Source organism: Herpailurus yagouaroundi, unplaced genomic scaffold (genome assembly GCF_014898765.1).
Source record: "Herpailurus yagouaroundi ecotype Mexico unplaced genomic scaffold, PumYag 100, whole genome shotgun sequence".
Taxonomy (NCBI): domain Eukaryota; kingdom Metazoa; phylum Chordata; class Mammalia; order Carnivora; family Felidae; genus Herpailurus; species Herpailurus yagouaroundi.
The window spans coordinates 64,357,806-64,379,952 of record NW_024412391.1 but is presented as its reverse complement, the minus strand read 5'-3'; the positions used below and the strand labels follow the sequence as shown (position 1 = coordinate 64,379,952).

The 22,147-nt window shown below is 37.0% G+C and overlaps 1 protein-coding gene across 5 annotated transcripts in view; it reads right to left on the bottom strand.

Annotated features, from left to right (window-relative positions):
* Positions 1-22,147, bottom strand: part of HEPACAM2 (HEPACAM family member 2) — a 43,010-nt gene that overhangs the window by 3,277 nt on the left and 17,586 nt on the right. For 3 of the 5 annotated variants that reach the window (XM_040472677.1, XM_040472673.1, XM_040472675.1), the window contains exons 4-9: positions 17,212-17,508; positions 6,392-6,517; positions 6,278-6,302; positions 6,149-6,186; positions 4,718-4,791; positions 884-993 (exon numbers count right to left, since the gene is read on the bottom strand). In XM_040472677.1, the coding sequence (XP_040328611.1) occupies positions 884-993; positions 4,718-4,791; positions 6,149-6,186; positions 6,278-6,302; positions 6,392-6,517; positions 17,212-17,508 (670 nt within the window). Of the gene's footprint in view, positions 1-879; positions 994-4,717; positions 4,792-6,148; positions 6,187-6,277; positions 6,303-6,391; positions 6,518-17,211; positions 17,509-22,147 lie in introns of those variants that run through there. The other 2 variants (XM_040472678.1, XM_040472676.1) reach the window with 1 other exon arrangement.

The following is a 22,147-nucleotide window of genomic DNA, read 5'->3' as shown; positions in this document are numbered from 1 at the left end:
CTGGTCTCCTCCTGCTAAGATGATTTCCCATGCATTCATCCACTGTTAGCTGTTATTTTTGGTATTTATCCAGAGGTGTGCCTGAATTACTTTGCTAGCACTGTTTCTTTTGCCAGAGGGGAAGTTCCTGCCATGTGGTTATTGATGTTCTTTTCAAAGTCAATAAATGACAAATAAAGAAACGATGGAAGATGATTTGTGGCAGTTATGCCTGTGGGCAACTACAGCACAAAAAAGGGAAGTTCATTTCATTATTTCAAAAAGCTGTAGGCTTAGTTTCTCCCTGGCTGGGAAGGGAGGGCAACTCCTTAGTGTCAGCCCTGAGGTTAACTAGGTAAGTAGTTTCCTGGCTTTGGCCTCAGCTCAGGTTTTATCCTCCCTGGGCGTGAGGCCAGTCCTTGCTGTGATTCTGTTCACTTGAGAGTAGACTACTTTGAATCTGTAAGAGGTTGGGCATTTGATGGTGACAGAGCTGTGCATATTTTGTAGGTTTTTTTTTTTCCTGGTCCTATTTGTAGTAACAGATCATTGGCTCCAAAACCACCACAGTCATTGGAAAATCATCAAGATAACCAAAAATGGCTTGCAAACCTGCCTGAAAATCTGTTTCATACCCAGATGTAGACTCACTGGGGGAAACACTGGATTCCAGAGCTCTGCGCCTAGTCCACTGGCCCAAGTGCACAATCCTAGGAGATACTTGTGTTTATCTATTTTTTCCCTAAAATTATTTTCCAGTGGGGAAATTTCTTCAAATGTACAGAAGCTGTAATTTCCTGTTTTAATTTATTTCTTCTGAGTCTTTCAATAAATTCTGGGGAAAGCAGGGACTGAATGCTGAGCCTCTACAAAGTAGCATCACCAAATGCAAGTTCATACTTACTCTGGACAGTCGTGCTGTTGGGCAGGGATGTGCTGAATGACTTCGTAAATGGTACTGTTCAAATCTTGTCCTGATACACCATCAGAGGCTGGAACAGACCTGCTTGGCATCTAGAAAATGTGGCACGTTAAAAAAAAAATTAGCAGACTAGTAAATAGTGTGTCTACTCTACTGCATGGTTGAAAACAATTGGAAGTAGTGATGATTAGAGAACTAGATCTGGTTATCTTCCCTACGATGTTCATTTCTCCTTGCTACAGTTTCCTGCACTTACCCTATGGTAGTTTGTGTGGCAGCATAGCTATGAAGTCAGAAGAGGAAGAGCTTGACAAAAGCTATCGCTTTTTTTTTTCTTCATTTAAGAAAAAGAGCTGGCAGTACTGTAAAGGAAATATAATAGAAAGAAAAAATAGCAAAAGAGAAGATATCAGGATAGCTTAGAACCAGAGAGCATATATGATTATCTTTTATATTACATCTCAGTTAGCTTTTTGACACTACTTGCCAATTATGCACGCAAGGATGGTTGAATAGAAAAAATAACGCACAACCAAAAGCCCTGATCACACTGCAAGTTAATAAAGACAAGTACCAAGAAATATAGAACACAAAGGCAGATGTTTTGGTTTGAATGCAGTAGTGGGTTCTAAAAACTGAAGGCTTGGAAGAATGTGGAAAGTATTGTAGTATATTTCTGCCTGGTAAAAGCCAACATGCATTTTTATTAAAACTGGCATTCATGTTTTATTAACTCCACTTTCTTGTATCCGATAATGTTCTTTTCCCCTGTAAACATTGCATTCCAATTAGTTAGGTAAAGTCTGGTTCCCCTCCTCATCCCGAGCTATTCCGATTTTCATCACATTTCCTATTTTCAGGCCTCCCTGTTTATACAGCTCCACCTAGAGGACTCTTGCCCTTGATAAATCATCTGACAACTCATTCCAGTTTAGCCTGCTATGTTACATTGGAACATCTTAGCTTTGTGTTTTCTTTGGAAACTGTTTCCATTCCACTTGCTAAAGTTCTCAAAGCGCAGCCCTAGGATATGTGATTCATCCTCTCATTTATGTGCCAAGGAGATTTTGGTTTACGGTTTGTACAGATGACCCTTGCACAAATCAGCTTTGAACTGTGCAGGTCCACTTATGCATGCATATTTTTCAATAAATACAGGACAATACTATAAATATATTTTTTCTTCCTTATGATTTTCTTAACATTTCTTCTTTTTTTTATGTTTTTTTTTTATTTTTGAGAGAGTGAGAGAGAGAGAGAGAGAGAGAGAGAGAGAGAGCACAAGTGGGGGAGGGGCAGAGTGAGAGGGGGACAGAGGGTCCGAATCAGGCTCTGTGCTGACAGCAGACAGCCTGATGCAGGGCTTGAACTCACAAACCGCGAGATCATGACCTGATCTGAAGTCAGACACTTAACTGACTGAACCACCCAACATTTTCTTTTCTCTAGTTTATTTTATTGTAAGAATGCAGTATATAAGACAACTATGCATTAACCGACTGTTGATGTTATTGGTAAGACTGTTGGTCAACAGTAGGCTATTAGTAGTTAAGTTTGGGGGGAGTCAAAAGTTACAGGCAGATTTTTGACTGGGTAGGGTTGGCACCCCTAACCCCCATGATGTTCAAGGGTCAAGTGTACTTGAGATCAACTCTTGATTTTCTTTGGTATGGGGGTGTCCAGGACCTATGATAAAAGCAATCTACAGATAATAACTAACTTACTTACCTAAGCTAATATTAGAGCTGGCAACAAGTAATTTGTTCCTTTCATGCCCTTGCTTTCTGTCCAATTCCTCAAAGAGGTGCTAAACGGACAGCAAAATTCCAGCAAGTAGAGGGAGGAGGAGGAGTCCATGTGTACATGTGCCACAACAAGCCAAGAGATTATTCTCATTTTTAAAAACCGCAAAAGTTAGTAATTGAGTTTGTTTTCCTTCTTAACTTCAATTTTGATATCTTGGTTTTAATATTATTTTTCCCTTTCTCCTCAAAGCCATTGCATTTGGCTGCTAATCTTTACACAGAACCACCATGCCAGCTTCTTCCCACATAGGTTCTCCTACACGTGTCCTGCTGCTCATGCTTTTCTTTCTGTTGTTGGTGTTGATTTCTCACTTTTTCCCAAAGCACCTGGCACCAGCAGTTGAAGAACCTTCACTGATTCCTCAGGAATTTTTGGCTTTGAAGATTGGTATGGCTCCAAATTACATTATTGCACTTATGACAGAAATAAGTGGGGCTTTTGATATGTACTCAAAGTGTTCATTTCTCTGCCCCATGTTCTTAGGGATTATAGTATTTTGGGCAAATAGAAGTCCTCCGAAATAACATCTTGAAACAGAGTACTGATTAATCACAGGCTAAATTTTAAGTTTTTTACATAGATCTCACTCCTTTCTAATGAATTCCTAGGAATAAAAACTGCATTGTTTTATTAATTAAAAATTTTTAAATGTTTTATTTATTTTTGAGGAGAGAGAGAGAGAGTGCAAGTGAGGGAGGGGCAGAGAGTGAGGGAGACACAATCTGAAGCAGGCTCCAGGTTCTGAGCTGTCAGCACAGAGCCCAATGCGGGGTGGAACTCACCAGTGATCATGACCCGAACCGAAGTTGGCCGCTTAACCGACAGCCATTCAGGCACCCCCAAACTGCATTATTTTAAATAAAGAAACTCCCAGCTTCAAAAATTCAATTCTAAGTCTTATTAGCTCTCCAGTTTCCTGCTTTCCTACTTAAAAGCCACACCTGAGAGGGGTGCTTTCTGCTGTGGTGAGAAGCTGTTTGAAATAATTGATCTACAAATATTTATTTTTGTCTTTTTGGTTGTAGAAGTGAAAGGTGAGTCAATGCTGTCTGAGACTGAATAGGGCAGTGCAAAGCTTTGTGATGATGTGGGAGCTGGTGTTGCCGACTTGCCCTCAGAAGGATGAAATCCAATCAGTCTCCCTCTATTACTCACATGGCATTTGTGAAATAAAGTCGGTGGCTAGGAAAATTACTGGATGAACCTTACACATTGATAGAATTCACTGAACAGGTGAGGTAACTAATCCCTAATGACAAATAGTTCTTTAAGAAGAAAAAAAAAGGAAAATGCCCAAAGCAAGTAGTCAGTTTATGGTCCCTTCCCTAAGTGAACTATTATAGGGGAACTCGAAAGCAGAGGCCCTACAAAAGTCTATAAAAATGTTAATGAGCTGATTAGTTTAGAGAACATTCTTTATGTCTGTTAAACAAAACTGATTGTTTTAAAAGATCTTGTCTTTGCACACTGAAAAACAAAATGTTTCAACAGTGTAAAAGCTCCCCTTCTTGCATCGCAGGCAACTTTAGGATAAAAGTAAAGATGTGCACTTGCATAATTTGGGTTTACATAGTAGCTTTCTTCTGAACAGCATAAGGGTATGATCAATTGTCTCCGCAAAACATGAGGGGAAGTGAAGAAAAAACTGAGGTATAGACAGAGAGTTCAGTGAAGTGACAGGCTGTAGCCATCAAGGTGATGCAAAATGATTTAAATCAGGGTCCCTGATTCCCTATTTGTTCGGTTCTCTTGAACTTCAACCTAGCTGGTTTTCTCTTCACTGAGCTTACCAGGTAAAGAACGTTTACGAATTAGTGTAACTTCCTAATTCGTGTTAGCCTTATTTATAAAGGCCACAAAAGATGCTTTAGCTCCGCAGATCCAACAACATCTTTCTTTACAAAGCGAGCAAACTCTGCTGAAGGTAGTGCAACCACTTGACCACACTGCCTAAACACTTAAGTGAATGCTGCTTACACCTCTGGTTAATCAGCCATTAGGAAAACCAACCCTGAGAACACCAGCAGCATCTGGAAAAGCAACAAATTCATATATTCCGAAGTCTTCCAGAGCATCTTCATGGCCTGAAATGTAAAACAAATACTACTTACAAATCAAATACCTCCATCTGCTATTGTAGTTTTTTTTTTAAGACTTTGTAAAACTTACCGTTATTGTTTGTTTCAAGTGATATGTGTATAAAACCAATTTAACATTTCCTAATTCCCTGTGGTCATATTGTCAACTAAGCAGTGTTGGAAATCACTCATTCCGAAGCTGAGAACTGGAATTGAATTGGGACAATTATTCTTAAAGCCTGATGTGGGAAAGGTGTATCATATAGTCAAATAAACGCACGTGGGCAGTTTTGTCCTTTGTAACTAACTCAGAGAGTTAGCACACCAAGGCTTCAGCCTGGGAATCACAGCATCTCTTAGTCTACACATAGTATTTATTACACCCTGTCAGATCTAAAATAGAGACCACCAGAACTACTAATATCTATGTATAATGTATATTATTCATTTTAAATTATTATATATAATGTACTATTGTAGCTGCCCATAGGTACAAAATCTAATGCAGTGTAATATCAAAATCACCCAAACTATCATCTGTAAAATGATGGGAGTGGGGTGGTTGGGAGGAACCAGATGGTCTCTGGGGCTTGATAAGAGGATGCAGACCCACATTCACTAAGCATCCTGGCATATTAGGCACTCCACCTACATCAGTGTATTTAATTCTCCTCACGGCCCTGGTGGAGGGAGGGGGCAGTAATTACCTCCATTATATATATAGATGAGGAAAGTTGAGGTCAGAAAAAATTAGTTAATTTTCCCAAGGTAACATTGGGAAAAAGTGGCATACAGGGCACTGAAACCCAGCATCATGTGACTCCAAGGCCTGGAGGGTAGCCCCATTCTTAATTTATAACAACTGAGTAGGGAATCAATAGTGAAGGGCAATAAGGGGGCCAGCTGGGGACAAAGAAGCAGCAAACCTGCCAAACCTCCCTGCCCACTGCTCCTGGGGAGGGAGCTGCCAGCATTGTCCCTGCTTTAGGAATGAATGAAGTGAGAGGGTCTTGGGCATTTTCAAAATAATAAAAGGATCAATAAATTAGGATTCAGAAGAACTCAGTGATGGTGAGCAAGTGACTTAATCTCTGAGCCTTGGTTCTCTAGCCTATAAAATGGAGTTCAGTGCCTTTCAGGTTTATTTTACAGATTTGTATGACTTACAGTAAAACCAATTCAAGGGATAGCACTTTGTAAAATGAGGGCACTATTCAAAGTTAAGGGATTGTTTGCATTATAGCAGTTCATACCTTATATGAATTCTATTACATCAATAGTACATTATATATAATAATTAAAATGAGCAATATTAATTAATATACATTAACATTACATTAGTCCCTTTCAGCATAGCCATTACCTGAAAATGTTTGAGCTTTCCTGTATTCTGTTTCTGGTCTGAAAAGACAAAGAGGCATTTCTGTTACTGATAATAACTGAGGAAAAGGCATTCAAGAAAAAATTATATTTGTAGAAATGTATGTATTACCTGCCTTCTAGCTTCTGTTTTATAACTAAAACCAAGAGGAAAAAAAACACAGTAAGGTAATTTTTAGCACATATATAAAACCATTTGTAAATTTTCTTTCTAATTTTAACCTACCTTTATAGGGTTGATATTTTTTCCATAGGAAGAGAAGACACATGGATATAATTAAAAAGAGTGATATTCCGGTTATACTTGCTAAAGGGGACAATGATTTCCCCTTTTGTGCAAGCTTCTCGAGTCCTAAATAAAAAGACATATTTTAAATATTTTTATTAAAGATCAATAATAAATTACTATATGGTTTGACTTTTTTATGCTTTACCTGGGGACATTACTGCATCTGTATATTATATATTACTTATTTTATGTTTATATGTAGAGAGAAAGAGAGAGAGAGAGAGAACATGAGAGAGCGGGAGTGAGCAGGTGAGTGAGAATGAGAAAGACCAAACAGAAGGAATGCACTTATTTTAGGACACACAGCGATTTGATCACAATGGCCTAAATTTGCTAAGGATATTTGTGATTGGAAATGTGGTAAGCTGCCCAGGATACAACTGATGTGTTGAAATAGATGTCGTATATAGCTTATGTCATACTTTCCAATAGTGTTCACCACCATTTAACCATTTAACTTTGATCTCATTGTATCAAATATCCCCAGATGCTAAGTGGTTCTCTCTCTTTCCTTTTGTCTCACTCTTAGTATAAACCAGGTACATGGATTTTCTAGGCAGGTGGTATGTGATTTTTGATTCTAGATCTAGCCTAGAACACCAAAAACTTATTAGAAAGATTATTTTTCCTTATTTTCTCTCTTAATAATTTATATTCTCCCACTGTTGGAAAGTTGGCCTTTTTAGTTTGGAACTACTTTAGCATTTGGGTGGTCTCTTTGTGAGGTCTGAGCCTTTCTTCAGTTACTCTGCTCCTACCTCACAGGTTTGTTCACAGGGCAACTTTGGGTGAGCCACTTGACTGATGGCCTTGATTCTCACACTAGTGAAATGAGGTTAGAGTGAGAGGCCTTTAAGTTTTGTTGTTTCTCTAATATTCTAGAATTTGGGGCAGCCAGAGAGTCTTATATGAAGTGTATTATGTAAATAGGACACTATCCAGTGGCCTACCAGTAATTGAGTCTCAAAAAAATGTATTCACATATATACATACAAAAATTACAAATTTTAATGGTATAAAGGAAGTGTAGCACATAACTTAGAAATAATTATAAAATATGCAATACTCTTTACTGTTAATTACACATAACCGATTCTCAGGAAATGCATTTGTTGCTTTTTGCTAAACTCTTATATTTTCCATCTATGGGTTAAATTCAACCATATTTGAAAAAATTAGACTTTAAATAACTACTATGATTACTATGTAATTGAACAAAGAAATAGGTTACATCATAAATGAACAAGTTTAGTTTTATTTATTTATTTTTATTTTTTTTATTTTTTTAAATTATTATTATTTTTTTCAACGTTTATTTATTTTGGGGACAGAGAGAGACAGAGCATGAACGGGGGAGGGGCAGAGAGAGAGGGAGACACAGAATTGGAAACAGGCTCCAGGCTCTGAGCCATCAGCCCAGAGCCCGACGCGGGGCTCGAACTCCCGGACCGCGAGATCGTGACCTGGCTGAAGTCGGACGCTTAACCGACTGTGCCACCCAGGCGCCCCGAACAAGTTTAGTTTTAATATGAATGTTGGTTGATATTTAGTGTGATGAAAAGGAAATGACAGCATACATTGGAACTTCATTCATTCATCAATCATGTGAATAACTGCTGGACTGAATAATAGTTTTTGATGCTGGAAGAATATTTCCTCAATTTTTTGTGCCATAGATAATGTGATGGCTATGGACATAATATACTCTTAAATTTATTTGGCATTATTATTTTCTCCATCACTTTCTCTTTTTTTTGTCTTTTTTTATTTCAGAGAAAGAGAGAGAGTACACATGGGAGAGGGGCAGAGGGAGAGGGAGAATGTTAAGCAGGTTCCATGCCTGACTCAGGGCTCGATCTCATGACCATGAAATCATGACCTGAGCTGAAATCAAGAGTCGGACACTCAACTGAGTGAGCCACACTGGCACCCCTCTCCATCACTTTATTAAGTGTAGACAATCTTACTATAGAACAACACATCCAGTGAGTTTTTTATAAGTAGTATTTTCATGATTAAGAAATTATTATATTATAAAATTATAATATTTTATAATTTTCATTGAGATTTCTTTAAAAAATTTTTTTAATGTTTATTTATTTCTGAGGTAGAGAGAGACAGAGTGTGATCGAGAGAGGGGCAGAGAGAGAGAGAGAGGGAGACAGAGAATCTGAAGCAGGCTCCAGGCTCTCAGCTGTCAGCACAGAGCCTGAGGCGGAGCTTGAGCTCACAAACCATGAGATCATGACCTGAGCTGAAGTCGGCTGCTCAACCAACTGAGCCATGCAGGCACCCCTTCACTGAGATTTCTTATTTGACCTATGGGCTATTTAGAAAACATGTTGCTTTATTTATTTAAGTAGGGAATTTTTCTAGTTTTGTTTTCTGTTATTGATTTTTAGTTTAAGTCTACTCTAGAGGACAGACCCTGTTTGATTTCAATCTTTTGAATACGAAGATTTTAGAAAGATGACCATATACATGGTCATATGAAAAGAGGGTGTATTCTACAGTTGTTGTATGTTAAATTCTATATTAATTCAATTAGGTCAGATTATTTTTCTCTATTCCTACTAAGTTTTTGCCTGTTTGTTCTATTAGTTACCAAGAGATGTACGCTAAAATCTCCTACTCTGATTATGGATTTTTCTACTTTGTTAATTTTTGCTATTTATTAGATACACTTTGAAGCACTGCTAGTAGATGCATACAAGTTCAGAATGCTTATATCCTCCTGCTGGAGAGACCACTTTACTCTTTTTTTTTTTATTAAAAATTTTTTTTAATGATTTTATTTATTTTTGAAGGAGAGAGAGAGACAGCATGAGTCGGGGAGGAGCAGAGAGGGAGGGAGACACAGAATCTGAAGCAGGCTCCAGGCTCTGAGCCGTCAGCACAGAGCCCAATGTGGGGCTCGAACCCACAAACTGTGAGATCATGACCTGAACTGAAGTCAGACGCGCAACTGACTAAGCCACCCAGGTGCCTCGAGAGACCACTTTACGCTTATGAAATGTCCACTTTTTTAATCTGAAGTATTACTTCTTGTCTCAAAAAATTTATCCAATTCTTATGTAATTTGTCTGATAATAGTAGTGGTATATCATCTTTCTTTTGGCTATTTGTATGGTTTATTTGTTCATCCTTTTACTTTCAATCTTTCAGTATCCTTCTATATACGATGTATATCTTATAATCATCAAATAGTATTTTTTGCATTGAATAGTATTTTTTAAGTTTATTTATTTATTTATTGAGAGAGAGAGTATGAGTGGGGGATGGGAAGAGAGAGAGAGGGAGAGAGAGAATCCCAAGTAGGCTCCACACTGTCAGCACAGAGCTGGATGTGGGGCTCAATCTCACAAATCATGAGACTGTGACCTGAGCTGAAATCAGTCGTTTAACCTACTGAGCCACCCAGGTGCTCCTGAATAGTCTTTTGTAACCCAATTTGACAATTTTTGTCTTTTAGTTGGAATATTTAGTACCTTAATATTTAATGAAATTATTAATATATTTTGTTTTAGATCTACAATCTTATTATTTTTTCTATATTTCCTCCATTTTTGTCTCTCCTTTCTTATCTTCATTTGGATTAATCAGGACTTCATTTTATTTCTCTTTTCCTCTCTAGTTGCTTGTTGGTTATACATTTTTTCTTTGTGTCTTAGACTTTGAAGATGAAAAAAAAAACTAACCAAAATTAATACTTTTACTGCTTACCACTTCCATTGGCCTCCAAAATACAAGAATAAGTTCCATATAAAAGATGGGACAGCTAACACTCAGGATACACAAAGTTGAACTCAATAATGTCTGACTATAGTTCTATGCTCTTTTCATCACTTCTACCTTACCATTATATGAGAAACAGCAATCCTTCCACCATTAAGCTCAAATCTCTTCAGTTCTACCAATGAAATTACAACTAATAAGTCAAATCCTTTTTCTGCATGATTTTTCTGTCACATCTCCCCTGAGAATTCTCTTCTTCAGAATCAAAATCCCTGAACGGTTTTATTGTTCTTTGTATGATTGATTTCCACATTCTCTATTATCCTAGAGGTAGAATTTTAGAAACTCAACAAAAGCTAATCTGTTTTACTTCTAAAATATAAATTTGGAAGAACCCATACTCTGGTGTCATTGTCAGTAAGATAAAGGCAAATAGAATACTCTCTTGAAACACCAGCAGGGATAGAAAAGCAAAGTAATAAGGGTGAAATCCTAATTATAGAATATGATTTGGGCACCACTTTTAGCAAGTGAATTCTCTATTTCTTCATTTAATTTAATTAATTTTTTTTTGAGAGAGAGAGTTGAGAGGGGAAGACAGGCAGAGAGAGAGAGAGAGAGAGAGAGAGAATCTTAAGCAGGCTCCCTGCTCAGGATGGAGCCAGACACAGGACTCGATTTCCCGACCCTGGGGGATTTTGACCTGAGCCGAAATCTGGAGTCGGATGCTCAACCAACTGAGCCACCCAGGTTCCCTTCTATTTCTTCATTCTAGATCATATATTAAAATCAAAACTAGCCAATTTTCAGATATGCACAATTAAATGTATAATCATCATATGTAATTAAAACCAAATGTACATTTGTTTCCCATTTATTTGGTAGAGATGTATCATATCACTAAAATGTAAATAATTTTAAAAATTAAAGTACCATTTATAGGTACAGATAAAGAAATAGTCTCCAAGAAACTAAAATATTTGCTACAGTAAGTCATAACTAAGACTGGAACATAGGTTTTTTTCTGACTGCAAGTTCATTTTTTTCCTGTTAATCCATAGTCAAAGAGTGGTTTTGTAATGGCAGGTAGGCTCCTATATAATCACTTTTACCTTCCACCTTTCTAACACCAGACTTGATGTGTTTCAGCTGTTTCACTTCTTGATAGATTGTCTTCACCAAAATTCCACTAACCCCTCAAAAAAGTACTGAATGCTGATTTATTCTTCTCAAGCTTCTGTTATGTGCTTTATACCATGAGAAAAACCGTAGGAAAATATTTTAGTATAGTCTTTGCTGTTTTTACCCCCTTAATCTTGAAAATATGCTAATAATTATTATTTCCAAGTACTTCTCATTCTAATGGTGAAGTTAAACTCTTGAATACATAAGCTCTTTGCCAGGCACTTCCATGATTCTGAAGCCTGGCAGTTAGTTTAACATACAATGATTAGATGTCTTACATTTGGATAAGACATCTCCTTGCGTCTCCTTCATTTTTAACTTTTTGTCCTTTTTGATTTGTGTTTCCTAAAATGATCGAATTTGCACATTCTGTCCTTCAGAGGATCCCACTTATTCCCTTTACCATTACTTCCTTATCTCTTTAGATTCCTTCCTTATTGTCCTCTTGCCTCTTTTCCCTTTAGCTCTGTTAGCCCTACATCAGAGAACCACCCTATAGTGGCCAATGTCTGTCATCCCAAAACCTTGGCTATGGCAAATCCTTTCCCTGGAAAAAGAGGAATAAGCATAGTCCCTTTTCTCAGAACAAATGATATTCCCTGTTAGGCCTCCTTCTCCTCTAGAGCATCCTGACTATCTCTTGACACTGATTCTCCATCCCAGAACTTGAAATTTACTTCCTTTCACAAAATAAAAAATGCCAAATATGTCAAGGATCAAATCAAGGGGCATAGTTGCTGTAGTCTCAGTTCTAGGCAAGTGTGTCTTGGGGAGATGGACTTCTGAAACCCGCACTTGAAAGTAAGGCAGCAGATAAATTCTGATCCTATTGCTACAGAGAATGTATAGGAATTCTGAATGCAGTTCTAGACACTTGCAGGAGCCCCATTCTTTCTTTTAGAGAGTTTCCTACAGTTTAGCTCATAGCATGCCATTCTCTTCATTATTTAAATATGATTGACTCATTTGCCAAAGCTCTACTGCAAATGCTATTTGCCCCCTCCTTAGGCAAACAAATAAAATGAAATAACATAATTAAGTGCAAATATGGGCAAGAGGTGTGGTTTCCATGGCATCACAGCCCTGCTGTTTGAGAGACTGCACCCAGAACAGGGCAGCCATATGCCACCAGTCTGCTCGTCCATTCTGAGATCAGAATGGAGTTCTGAGATCTCTCCCAGACAGTCTGCTTGCTGATTATGACAGCTGATTCCTGTCCCTATAGAGATGAAAGCCCCATATTGGGGAGGGTGCTGTTTCTATACTCTCCCATGGCTCCACCTGACTGACACAGTTATTCTGTGCTAAAAGCTCATGGGGATGTCTAAGGTCTTAGGGTCTGGATGTCAGGGCTGTAGTTCTATCTTAGCTGTTTTCTCCAGTGGCACAAAGTGAAATATGTCTCCTTAAGATCTTAACATGAGAAGTTTCTAGGTAGAAGAAATTAGTCAATTCATTTTCCTACTTTGGGTCATTTTCCTATTCTCTTCTGTATGAAATGATGTACAATAGAAATAAATATAAAAAAATGATAGGGACACTTGGGTGACTCAGTTAAGCGTCAGACTTTGGTTCAGGTCATGATCTCATGGTTTGTGAGTTCAAGCCCCACATTGAGCTCCATGCTGGTGGTGCAGAGCCTGCTTGGGATTCTCTCTCTCTCCTTCTCCCTCTCTGCCCCTCCCCCACGTGTGCGCACGTGCGTTCTCTCTTTCTCTCTTTCTCAAAGTGATAGATTTCTCAGGATCACATACAAATTCAAGACATTTCTATTATATCTAAATTCTGAATTATAGCCATGTGGTTCTTGGGAATTCTAATAATTTATATATTTGAATATCTTCATTAAGTGTGAACACTTGAATTCTCATCATAAACTTTCATTTTATATATATTGCATGTCACAATAGTGGTTTAGACCCCATTAAAATTGTAAATCATGGACATCTGCATTCAAGGAAGTCCTTAATCAAAGAAATAAACTCATTTATTTTTCAAATACAAATGCTAATGTATTATTTTAATTGCTATTGTTTCCTTGAAACTTATATTCTAGATATTATTTTTAGTTACAGGTATTTCATAATTTCTCATTAATATGAAAGCATATACATGTCATGGACAAACCAGAGTATCTCTTTGTATATAGCACAAAGTTAGGTAAGGTGATGAGAAAATATACACTATCCTGGATATGTGGTATATGTTCTAGAAAGACCATAGTTTTACTGATATTCTCAGTCAAGAATGTCAAGGGAGGCAGTTTATATAATGATTAAAACAAGGGCTTTGAATTCAGATATTATTTTATGACTTACTAGCTGTGTGACCTTGCCCATTGTCCCTGTTTTCTGTAGTATATCTCCACTGAGACAGAAAGGTCAATTAATGTCTCAAATTAGATGTGAATCATAGCCCCGAGGTCTCATCACTCCTTATTTGTGATCTTGGAGTCATCTTTGACTCCTTTGTCCATTGCCCTCCACAGCTTTTTGCTGAAACTTTTTGGTTGGCCACCATGTTATGTGCCTCACTAAAAACAAAAACGTTCATCTATTTCTTAGTACTAGACTCTGGTTACACCAAACACAACTTGGCTCTGAAAATATCTCAGAGGCAGGTATCTTATCCCTCAAAATTCTCTACAGATCTTAACATAGATTGCTTCTCAGAGTGTATGATCAGTAAGTGCTCAAATGGTAGTTACAGGTGATGTTCATTTTTTCACTGTAGGTTAGTGTATATTTAATCTCCATTGCGGAGATTCATTAATTTGGAAAACTTAAAAAAAATCAAATACTTAAAACACATCAATACTACTCATTTTCTTTGGCATTTGTTGCTGTTTGAGTAAAAGTTCTGTGGACATATAGGAGTTGAAAAATAGCTCTAAAAACCACAAAAAGGTCACTAATGTTGACAACTCTGAATCCCTCTGAAAAATAAGCACCTGCTCTTCTTATTTACTATAATAACAAATACCTGGTCTTTGTACAGGTCAAACAGGTTTTTTATATTTTGCAAAAGGCAATTATTTGATATAAAGACTGTAGCTGTCTTTGGGCATCAGTAATAAGATCTTAATCAAATATTGGGGGCTTCTGATATTATGAAAATACCTTAGCCAAATATTAATGGAGAACGTTCAGGCAGTGTGAAAGTTGTCAATGTTGTATACAACTACATATTGGAGCTATGTTTTCATTTGCAATGAGCATAAGGAACAAGTCTAAGATGACACCCAGATTGCTAGTCAACTACTTTATATGCTTAATTATGGCTTGCTTTAAAATTATGTTTTGGTCAGCCACTGAGGTTAAGAGCTGGTTAATCCTAATAAAATTTTAATAAAATAGAAAGCAAATGATGCACCTTAGCTGTTCATATGCCTGCTGTGTATATTAAGCTGTGGTCATTTTGTTAGCAGGAATTTTTTTTCAGTTGGCATTCTCAATGCCTACCCCAGTATTTGGCCAATATTAGGTGCTAAATAATGAATAAATGAGTGTCAGATTTAGAGCACCCTAAACACAGATACGCTTTGGGGAGCTATAAAGGAAATAAATTATTATCTACTTCCCAAATGACACATAACTCAGGTAAAAATTCTAGAGCTGCATTGTCCAATATGGTAGCCACCAGATACACGTGGCTATTTAATTTATTTATAATTTAAAATAAAATTTAAATATTTAATAAATAACATAAATTCAGTCCCTCAGTTGCAAAGCTAAATTTAAATGCTCAAAAGCCACTGAAGCCTGCTTCTGATTCTGTGTCTCCCTCTCTCCCTGCCACTGTCCCACTCATGCCCTCTCTTTCCTTCTCTCAAAAATAAAACTAAACATTAAAAAAAATTAAATGCTCAAAAACCAAATGAAGGTAGTGGTTACCATACTGGCTAGTGCAGATCAAATATTTCCTTCACTGCAAAAATTTCTATTGGATAACACTTTTCTAGACAGTGTGGTATTTTCTTCACATAAAAAAATAAAACTTCACCATGACAGTTATACAAATTCCAATATATTCAGGTGATTTCACAAATATGAATACATTCAACTTTAAGGAATCATGGAGGGATTCTATCCACTATGTTTTTCTTTATCAATTTGTAGTTTGTTATAGTCTTAGAATTCTTGGTGGCTTTTTAATAAGCTCAAAAGACTATAGGGGAAAAAGAAACACCTTAAACACATAATTGCCACACTTGTGCTTGTTTAATATTCAGATTCCTAGATCCTACCTTCAAGGTCCTGACCCAATAGGTCTGAGGTGTCTTAATGAAAATACATCATTAGACCTCCCCAGGTGATTTTGATGCACATGGCCCAATAGCTACATACTAAAACATTTAGCCTAAGAATTATAAGGATTATATTCTTGCTTCATTTATTCAACAAAATGTATTAACTCTTTCTATATCATGGGCCCTAATCTAGACACAAGGGCTGTAAAGACAGAGAAAGAGAAGATATCAGTTGAGAAAGTATTGTTTGGTGTTACCTTTTGCTCACTTGTTCCTACACCACTTAATAGGCACCCCAGCCACCCATCCCTGCCCAAGCCTGCTGTCAGGTGTTCCCCAGGTGGATACTGACTTGTCTTTATGTGAAAAGCTGAGTCCAGAAAGGACTTGATAGTAGCAGTAGAAGTAGTAGAGGAAGAAACAAAAGGAGAAAAAGGTGGGGGATGAGGACAAGATGGAAGAGGGGGATGAGGAGGAGGAAAGGGAGAGGGAAAAGGAGAGGGAGAGGAGAAGAAATTCAGGAAAGAAGGAGAAGGAATAAGGAGAGAATAAAATGGGTTTAAGAGGTAGGAAGGAAGGAGAATGGACAAACGTGGTGATGGGATGCTGGGCACAGCAATAAGCAAGAGAAAGGGGTCTGGAGTGGCATTTAGCTTTCTGGTTTAGGTTGGTAGACAACAGGGCCATTCACTTAAACAGGGAATACAGAAATAATAGTTATTTGGGGGAAAGAAGATGGTTCAGTTTTGGTATGTTGGACTTATACACTGCCTCTGGTATTTCAAATTGGAGATAATCAGAAGGTAACTGAGTATACAGTTTTAGAGCTTTAAAGATATAGATTTTGGATGTACCAGTGTTATATGAAACCATGGGAGTGAAGGAAATCATATAGGAAAATAAAATTATATTACAGAGAAGAGAAGGCTTAAAAGGATGGGAATTTGACAAGCATACATTTTTGGGCAGTGATATTTAACTTTTTGTGGATCAATAAGCTTTCTGAAAAATCAGATTTTTCTGAAGAATTTAGAATTAATTTCTAAAGAATGTCAAATTTCACAGACCTACAAAATTTGTAGTTTCCAAGGTGTTGAGACCCTTGTTGAGAACTTCCACAGATTGCAGGTGTTTAAGTGATAAAAGAGGAAGGGAGGCCCATGAAAGACAATGAGAAGAGGAGTCAAATTAGATAGTAGGAAAACCAGATTTCCAACTCACTGAGATTTATTCACCTGAGCTAATGCAATAGCAGATATAAACCCAGTTTAAATGAGGAAACTGCTTCTCTTATGTTCCTGTTTGTAAAATCAAGAGCATAAATGCATATTTAGAGTCATTTATTGAATTCCCTTTTTCTTCATAGTCCTTGAGAGTTAACAATTGAATTCCCCCTCCATTATGTTTTGGGTTTTCTTTCTTTGACTCATAGAAGCCATGGATTAGTTTACTCAGGAAAGAGAGTTTCTTAGCGTTTATCAACAATCCACAATGGCTTTCTCTTCCACACAGGTATAAAATTGGACTATTAGAAGGCCAGCATGCATTTGTGTTTCCTTGGGATCCTTGCCTTTTATGTCACACTTACCTACAGAAGTGATGATGACTGTGAAATGAGCTTCATCTCGCCGTCCAGTTACATTGTTGTAAGCACAGCACACATAATCAGTTGGCTTTTGGGCTACTTTCTCAGATGTAACTTCCAAGCGAGGTCCATGCTTGATGACATATGTTGTATTGTCAGTCCTCCGGATCCAGGAGTAGGTGTTGGGGGGGTAAGAATCAGCAGAACAGTAAAACAAGATGGCTTCTCCAGTGTCAACAGTAAACACTTCCCCTACTTTTAGCCCTTTGTCAGAATTAACTTGAAGTCCATAAGGTCCATCTGCATTAATTGAAAAAGGAAATAAAGGGGTGGCATAAATAATCACAATATAGTGATAGAATTTTGGAGAGCTTAGCATTTTACTTTCTATGAAAGTCTTCATGTTCAACTTGGCAGATAGATCCTCATTTAGATTCCCAATAAATCATGAGGACCTAAAAATGTGTTATTCTGATATCCACAGCAATGGAAATTATTTGAGGTGTGATTGAACTTATCTGATATAGTGAAAGGCTTGAAACTTAGTGTGTAATTTCAGAGACACTGCCATCATAACTGTCATGCTAAGTTTTGAGTAAAGTATTGATACGTCTGCAATCATGTTAGACAAGTTCCATCTTTCTTAAAACAGAGTTGCACTTGAAAGCACTTTAAAAAATAGATTATGGCCATTATTTTCTCATTGACAGCCATATTTTGAGTATTATCTGTTTTTATTCTCAGTTCTAGGGTAAGCCATGCAAATATTTATAAAATACATAGTTTCACATGGAGCACAAATTTGTGCAAATAGATACAGAAGTGTCCCATTAGCAGTTAAAGAATTTTAAATATTCCTCCCTGCAAACTAAGCTTAGAATTCTATTTGGAAAAATAATCTCTTCATTATTATTAACAAATATTCATTGAGCATCATTGACAAATATTTAGTCATGGATATCCCATGGTGTTTGTCCTTACTGCAATATTCTTGTAGCATTTTGCTATTTCTATGGCACCAGAATGGCTGCAGATAAAGACACATTTCCCATTGCTTTCTTTCAAAAATAAAGACAGATTTAAAAATTTTCCCAGCTAGATAAGTTTTTCTTGTTCAGTCTAAATCCTGGCTTCTATTCTAAAAACTTCCAAGGTTTAGGTATGATTATGTTCATTTTTCAGCTGGTCATAACCAATATTTATTGGCTACTTTCCATATAAAGGCACTTTAAGTACTTACACAGACTACCACATTTAATCTTTAAAGCGACCACATGAGGTAGATGTTATTCCCATTATAAGATGAAGGAAGAAACATTTAAAAAATTAATTTTCCCATGGTCACATAGCTATTATATAGCAGAGCTAGGATTCTATAATATATGTATTTGATCATTCACATTACCTCCCCAAAAATGTATGTGGCATAATTTTCTGTAACAGAACAATTTCTTATTGTATAACTATATTATTAGTTCTATAATAAGTAATTATCTAATTACATATTAATTCTGTACCCATTTAATCAAGTAATAAATCAAAAAGTCCTGTTTGAGAGATATTGTTAGATGGTATATTTAATATATGAGAGAAAAAAATGTGTAAGACACAGTTCTTACACTCAAGGAATTGGTAAACTAGAAAAGGCTATGGTGGTTTGCTCAGTAATAACCTAGTCTCAGAGTTCTGACTTTTTTTTCAATATTTATTTATTTAGATAGAGAGAGAGAAAGTGCAAGCAGGGGAGAAGCAGAGGTAGAGGGAGATAGAATCCCAAGCAGGCTCCATGCTGCCAGTACAGAGCCTGATGCTGGGCTCAATCTCACCAATAGTGACCTGCACCGAAACCAAGAGTCAGTCGCTCAACCGAAGAGTCAGCCAGGTGCCCCAAGGTTCTGATTTTTTTAAAAAAATGTACTGACTATTCATCTCTCATTGTATGGAATAATATGATGTAATGATTATACAGTAGTCATTATCAGTTATCACTACATTTAATCCTGATTTTGTCAATTGTTAGTTACGTGTTCTTCAGAAGTCATTTAAACTTATAGATCTCACTTTTTTCACCTTTACTATGAAACACTGACTGGATGAATGGTTGACAAAGTTCTTTCTACCTTTGAAATACCTTTGAGTGATTAATGATATGCTAAAGCTATTTTGGATACTGACAAGCCAACCTCAAATTTGCGGATTCCCAGAGTGGTTCTCTATTATGTCAGCATTTTCTGACCAATCTATCATTGGAGAAACACATTTCCTAAGATAAAACAGGAACTGAAGATGCAAAACAATAAATTATATTTAGCTAGGGAACATGCACTTTACACATTCTTGCTTCCTAAAGACACAGACATCTGAAGGAAACTTACAGGTTTATATATATATATATATATATATATATATATATATATATATATATACACACACACATGAGATGATCCTGATTTCAGGAAGTGAACATAGAAGTTAGTATCTTCAAATTTGAAGTAATCAGGAACAGGAGATGAATAATTAAAGTGAAGAGAAATGAATACCCTTTCCTGTAACTGTACTAGCTGTACTAGAACCCTGTCATTTCAGGCTATGATACAGTCTCAGGGGGAAAACCACTCTTTCAGAAGTGTGTGCTAAATGGAACCCTTTTATTCTGAATTCCGCTAAATGTAGGTTGTATAACGGAAATGAAAAGTTGTTTTCACTCACTCGACCAAAATCAATATTGAGATGTTACTGTGTGCCTAATATTGTTCTAGGCATTGATATGTTACCGTGTGCATAATATTGTTCTAGGCATTGCGGGGGCAATCTGAGGTGTGATAGACAGGATTCCTGTGGCTATTCTCCCAGGCTCAGTGCAGCAACAGCATCCCCTTACATTGTCAGCATTGATAGAACATTAAAGAAGCAAAGACCACCAACTGGTGGGTATTGGTTATGCTTCATATTGTAGGAAACCAAGGGAAGGAAACAACTAAGGTTGGAACAGCAAGAGACCCAGGTCTGTGCACAAAAACTAAAGTCTGAGAGAGCTTTTCTGTGAGCTGTGATAAAGAAGAGAAGTGTGGTCATAAAAATACAGCCATTCAGTTTAAGTCTCTGTTTTCACTGGCTTTCAGAGTTTATAGAATGTGACTATAAAAACAAATTGCTTGATAATTTGATCCACATAAAAATGAGTGATATTCTTTTCAGTGTGCTGATGTTACTCGAAACTTTTTGAGAACTCCTCAATTGGAATTGCCTTAGGATCCTGCCACATAATGGAGTATTCTCAAAAATAGTAATTCTTGGGGCGCCTGGGTGGCTCAGTCAGTTAAGCGTCCGACTTCGGCTCAGGTCATGATGTCACAGTCTGTGGGTTCGAGCCCCGCATCAGGCTCTGTGCTGACAGCTCAGAGCCTGGAGCCTGCTTCCAATTCTGTGTCTCCCTCTCTCTCTGCCCCTCCCCTGCTTATGCTCTGTCTCTCTCTGTCGCAAAAATAAATAAAAACATTATAAAAAAATTAAAAAGAAAAAAATAGTAATTCTTTCATTTTGTAGAGTGGACTCAATATGTAAAGGAAGTCCACTGTCAGAGCCAAGTGGTGAATAAGGTTGATTACCTAATTTAATAATATTGCTCTAGTTTCAAATAAAATATGCTTATAAAGAAAGGAATCTTAGCATATCTTTCCTGTATGCATGTATATTTTGATTTTGCTACTTCCTCATTTGTTGGGTTTCATGATTGGCATAAACTTTTCTCCTCTGCCTTAATTAAATGCTATATCTGACTCTTCAGAGTTAGCCTCAGAATCCCTCAAACTCTCTCAGCCCCCATACAAACATTTCTTCCAGTTCCTGGAATCTAATACCTTGAACCATTTAAATTCCTTTGTTCTGATATGATTTATTAAAATGTAACATATTTTATCTGATTATACGAGAAATATATGTTCATTGCATAAAACCCTAAAATTCAGAGAATCATGAAGATGGAAAGAAAACTTATTTGTTATTTTACCATTCAAAGAATGAATATCCATATTTCAGTGTATGATTTTTAAATCTTTTTTTTAAATTTTTTAAAGTTTATTTATTTATTTTGGGGGGGGAGGGGCAGAGACAGAATCCCAAGCAGGTTCCATGCTGTCTGTGTGCAGAGCTGGGGGTTCAAACTCATGAACCCATGAGATCATAACCTGAGCTGAGATTAAGAGTCAGACGCTTAAGTGACTGAGCCACCCAAAGCACCCCGATCTTTAAATCTTCTATACTTCTCTCTCTCTCTCTCTCTCTCTCTCTCTCTCTCTCTCTCTCTCACACACACACACACACATACACACAGATTGCCTTTCTTTCTTCCTTCCTTCCTTCCTTCCTTCCTTCCTTCCTTCCTTCCTTCCTTTCTCTTGAACTCTGCACTCTTCACTCTTAGAATGTTTTTTCTTACTACACTATGATGTTATTTCCTTTTGAGCACTTTAGTCTGTCCGTCTTTTACTGTGAGGTGTAGCCTAATACATTATTCATCAGAATGGGCAATCCAATTGAAGACATTTGGAGTGATTCAACCAGTGTGGCCTCTGACATTGAAAATGAAAGAAGGATGATTCTATTTTGACTTTGGATTATGGTTTAGTTTCTTGCCTGTGGCAGAGAACTCCCAGTAGAATTAAACCCTTTGCCTCAGAAATGGCTGTTTACTAAGTGACTTATAAAATCACATATCATCTGTTCTTTTTCACAATTTATGACTGGGCGGGAACAGTACCTAAATTTCTATCATGATGCTGCTTGCCACCCTGCTTGGGGAGCAGATGGTAAGTATTTACAGTGAATGACCTTTTTTTTTTTCCTTTAATTTTTATCACTTAGAGTACTTCCCTGCAGCCGTGCCATATGTTGCACACAAAATACAGTGGTTACTGGGTTATTATTCACAACAGAGCTG